At 35.8% G+C, this 4603-nt stretch overlaps 1 protein-coding gene across 1 annotated transcript in view; it reads left to right on the forward strand.

Moving 5' to 3' along the window:
• Positions 1 to 4181, forward strand: part of LOC111405240 (cyclin-dependent kinase D-1-like) — a 4628-nt gene extending 447 nt beyond the window's left edge. The window contains exons 2-7 of the mRNA XM_023034043.1: positions 1 to 318; positions 823 to 1121; positions 1201 to 1309; positions 2422 to 2547; positions 3185 to 3420; positions 3490 to 4181. The exon at positions 1 to 318 is cut by the window's left edge and continues 1 nt beyond it. Coding sequence (XP_022889811.1) covers positions 208 to 318; positions 823 to 1121; positions 1201 to 1309; positions 2422 to 2547; positions 3185 to 3420; positions 3490 to 3808 — 1200 coding nt within the window. The 5' untranslated portion in view covers positions 1 to 207 and the 3' untranslated portion in view covers positions 3809 to 4181. The remainder of the gene's footprint in view (positions 319 to 822; positions 1122 to 1200; positions 1310 to 2421; positions 2548 to 3184; positions 3421 to 3489) is intronic.
• Positions 4182 to 4603: the final 422 nt, after the last annotated feature.

The raw sequence follows: 4603 nt of genomic DNA on the forward strand, positions 1-4603 counted from the left end.
GCCCACCCACTTCCCCTTCCCCTGTTCTGCATATTTATCAGCTCAATTTTATGTGCTATCTGGCGACTTTTAATTCACAAATTCATGTAATAAATGTCTTCATCGACGGTTAATTTCTGTTGTTGTGAAAATTTAAGTTAAATCAGCGAGAGCCCATTTTTCACACACTAAATTTTAAAGAAAGTAAAGCATAAACGAAGAGAAATAATGGCGGAACTGGATCAGTTACTTACTAAGAAGGTCGCTGATCGGTACCTGAAACGCGAAATGCTTGGTGAAGGTACCTACGGTGTCGTTTACAAAGCTATCGATACCAAGGTATGTTTATTGTATACCTCTATGAAAGTTTTTGCCTTTATGAATGTGTTTTAGGGTTTTGACTCTTCATTTGATTCTAGTTTAGCCCCCATTTTCTAGAAATGAAAATGGGTGGAATAGTATTTTTTTGAAAAATGAATGGCTGGAAAAGAAAGAAAAATTTTCAATTTAAGTGTAATATTATTTTACTGAAGATTATGTGGTTGGAAATAGAAGAGAGAAAAATGGAATGTAATGAAATAAAATTTAATTGGCCAGTCTACTTGATTGTCGGAACAGTTGATACGTTTAACTTTTTCTGTGTATCAGATTATGTGATTTTTTCTTTTTATACGTTGAGTTCATATGTGTGTGAATCAAGATGGGTTAAGAGCTGCAATTCTTCTCAAGTTAAGGGAAAAATAATTATCTGGCAAGATTACTAATTTTTTTTTTCCCAAATTAAACATGGCAAATTTAGGTTATTGGTTTGATGGATAATTAGTAGAATTTTGATTCGTGCAGACAGAGCAGACAGTTGCCATTAAGAAAATTCGACTTGGGAAGCAGAAGGAAGGGGTTAATTTCACAGCATTAAGAGAAATTAAATTGCTCAAAGAGCTTAATGATCCAAATATAATTAAGTTGATCGATGCATTCCCTCACAAGGGAAACTTGCACCTTGTGTTTGAATTCATGGAGACGGATCTAGAAGCAGTTATTCGTGATAGGAATATCGTGCTCTCACCAGCTGACATAAAGTCCTTCCTTCAGATGACACTAAAAGGACTTGCATTTTGTCATAAGAAATGGGTTTTGCATCGGTACATTTATTGAAAGGCATTTCCTATCAAGTTTCTATCTTGCTTTAATTTATGTTAAGTGTTTTCAACTTATGAATAGGGATATGAAACCCAACAACTTGTTGATTGGAGCAGATGGACAGCTTAAACTTGCTGATTTTGGTTTAGCTCGTATATTTGGGAGCCCAGATCGAAGGCTCACTCACCAGGTATGCTCTCTCCAGTACTCCTATTTATCACTGATGGATGCAGTCAGTATATCCTTAGAAGTAATCCTGTCTCATCAAGTTCACTCAGCTTCCAGCAAGTTTAATTTTGCTCTCTCCCATAATTATGCATCCTATTAGACAGTGTAGAGTCATTGTTGTTCAGCATGTTGATAAAAATGAACTCATGACCTCGAGTAATTACAATCTCTCTCAAATGATGATTTTAATTGCACCTTCAACTGATGAAGTCAGTTATGCTACTTGCATGTACTAAGTAAACAGGTGATCAATATATTTGGCCAATTTTGTTGGGTATTTGAATTTTTTGGAATGAAAGTAAGTTTTTGACATTTGTGCAATGGTTTTTTGTCTGATTGATATATTATCACATCTCGTGGAGATTGAAGTTATGAATTTGTTGTGTTATGTGTGAAAATAATGGTGAATGATATGGAATCAACAAAGAGAAAGCAAGAGAGAAAAAACACAGATTCAGATGGTTCGGCAGTAGGCTACGTTCATGGGAGCGAAGCGGCTATGATTTTATTAAATGTGAAAATGATAAGGTTACAACACACACACACACACACACACACTAATCCTAGCTCAAAACCCAAAAATACCCCTTGTACCATCGGCCTATTTTTCCAATTTATATTTTCCACTTTATACGAACCACATATTAAAGTTGAATTCTTAAATCTGTTTAGTTGTGGAATGCAGTAATTTCCTGAAGGTGGTTTGTGATTATACTTGGAAAACAAGTAGGTGAATGACTCATGGTTCTGTGGGAGGTTCCATCACTACTATAAATGTATTTGTATGGTGCAACTATAACAGGAACCCCTCCATCTACTTTAGGAAAAAAATGCATTCATAGGCCCTTCTGCATTGTGCTTTTTGATGTAGATTTGTATATTATTGTAGAATTATGATACTTTTTGTCTACTTATCAACTTATTGCTAATTGGTTCTTGCTGATATGATGTTGATTCTCTAAAAGAGTGCAAATTATTATATTATAAATAAATAACTTCAAATCAGTCTGCTTCTCTTCCTTCAATTAATTTTTTATTACACAACTTATATATAGTTGTCTGTTCTTTATTTAGGTCTTTGCTAGATGGTATAGGGCGCCTGAGCTGTTGTTTGGTGCCAAGCAGTATGGCCCAGGGGTAGATGTTTGGGCAGCAGCTTGTATATTTGCTGAACTACTGTTACGAAGACCTTTTCTGCAGGTGAATTTCCTTTTTCATGTTTATAATTTTTTTTTTTTTTTTGAGGAAATAGTTTCTGCTGTTTATATTTTTGCATTTCTTGATATGATGATTCGGTCATTTGCTTCAATAGTTCCAAGAATGGCTGTTGGGTAATCTGTGATTATAAGAATTGGCATGCCAAATCTATATGCACGTGCAGTTTGAAGAACAAATTTGTAATGTGGGACTCATATGTTGCTGGCAACTTCAATTGCATTGGCATGAGTAGTTTAGTCAGAATGGTGAAGCAGCCTTAGTCCATAATGTTAATGCATGTTGATGTTTCTGGTCATGCAAAATTGCCATTTCAAGTCTCACTTGGAATTATTTCATTCATTTGATTTGTACTCTTATGGTCTATTGTCTTTTCTTTCTCTTTCTGTGTGTTCTTTTTTTTATTTCCCGCCCCCACACAGCAATCCCTTGCAACTGGGAAGGCACTTGAACTTTCTTAATTCCATAGAGGTATTATGGTGCAGTTCAAGTTTGTCACTCAAACCATTCTTCAAATAAAGAGTTAAAACAACTCTTTGTACATGGTTTTCCGTCGTCATTTAGCTTTGCACTTTTGAATTTGTTACATTTCTCTTAAAAAGTTTCGATTAAAATTTTTTAGGGAAATAGTGATATCGATCAATTGGGAAAGATCTTTGCAGCTTTGGGGACCCCAAAGCCACCTCAATGGCAAGATATGATCTACCTTCCTGATTATGTGGAATACCAATATGTTCCTGGTCAATCAATAAGTGCCTTATTTCCCATGGCAAGTGATGATGCTTTGGACCTCTTATCAAAGATGTTCACTTATGATCCAAAGGCTAGAATTTCAGCGCAACGGGCGTTGGAGCATCGGTACGTTTGATTTGGCATGATGATGATTTCTATACAATGGTGGGATTTTAACCTTCGCTTTTTCTTTAGGTACTTTTCTTCTGTACCTCCACCAACAGAACCGGCTTCACTATCTAGACCTCCCCCAAAAAAGGACCATGCTACTTTTAAGGTTTTGGATTTTAATTCACAGTGTGGTCCAACTGTATTGTCTCCTCCAAGAAAGTCAAGGAGAGTGATGCCACAACGTGAGGGATTTGAAGTGAATACTCACCAGCTTGACAAGATTGATGAACATGGGAACGAGAATAGACAGGCAGCTGGAGAGAGGAGTGAACATGTGCCTATGTCATTTGATTTCTCTGTTTTTGGGATGAAGCCAACCACTAGACCCACAATTAACAGGTAAACACTATCTTATTGACACATGCACTTGATGACAAAAGAATGACCTTTAAAGTCAAAATCTTGATTTTGAGTTTTGTGCCCTAAGTTACTTTGTTAATTAGTGGCTCTTAGTTTGGCTGTTGAAGAAACACACAGCTCTTCTCCTATGCTGATAATATCGATAGTCATAGTTGCAACTAATAGGAATACTAGCTTTTATATTTTTCAAAGTCACCTCCTCCTCCTACGAAATCCTTGTCTTGTAAGAGCCTCTGTTTATGATTTGTCTTAATAATGTGCTTTAGATGAATGTAGCTTGCACATATAGAAGTGGAGATAAGCAGGCTATAGGTTGATGTAGGGATGTAAATGAGCCGAGCCGAGCCGAAATTCTCGGCTCGGGTAAATCATAGCGGGCTTTTTCCGGGCCCGAACCGAGGCTCGGCCAAAAAAAAAAGGGCTCGGCCTGAGCTTTTGGTTCGGGCTTTTTACGAGCCGAGCGGGGCTGGCTCGGTTATTTCAATTTTTTTTTTTTGGCAATTTTTATATAATTTTTAATGACTTTTTTTTCACATGCCAATTGTTGTAGTACAATTTGTTTAATGAAGAAGACAAAGAAATTATGTCTTCAATTAGAAATGGGGCTGATAATAGTACACAGGTATTTTACATGAACATATAAATTTAAAAATACAAATAGAATACCGATAAAAAAAATACAAATAGAATAAACATAAATAAAGTATTTTTACAAAGAACAATTTAATTAAAATTCTGCTTACATGTTTGGATGTCATTTACCTCCATTCAATGTTGT

Source organism: Olea europaea, chromosome 12 (genome assembly GCF_002742605.1).
Source record: "Olea europaea var. sylvestris chromosome 12, O_europaea_v1, whole genome shotgun sequence".
Lineage (NCBI taxonomy): Eukaryota > Viridiplantae > Streptophyta > Magnoliopsida > Lamiales > Oleaceae > Olea > Olea europaea.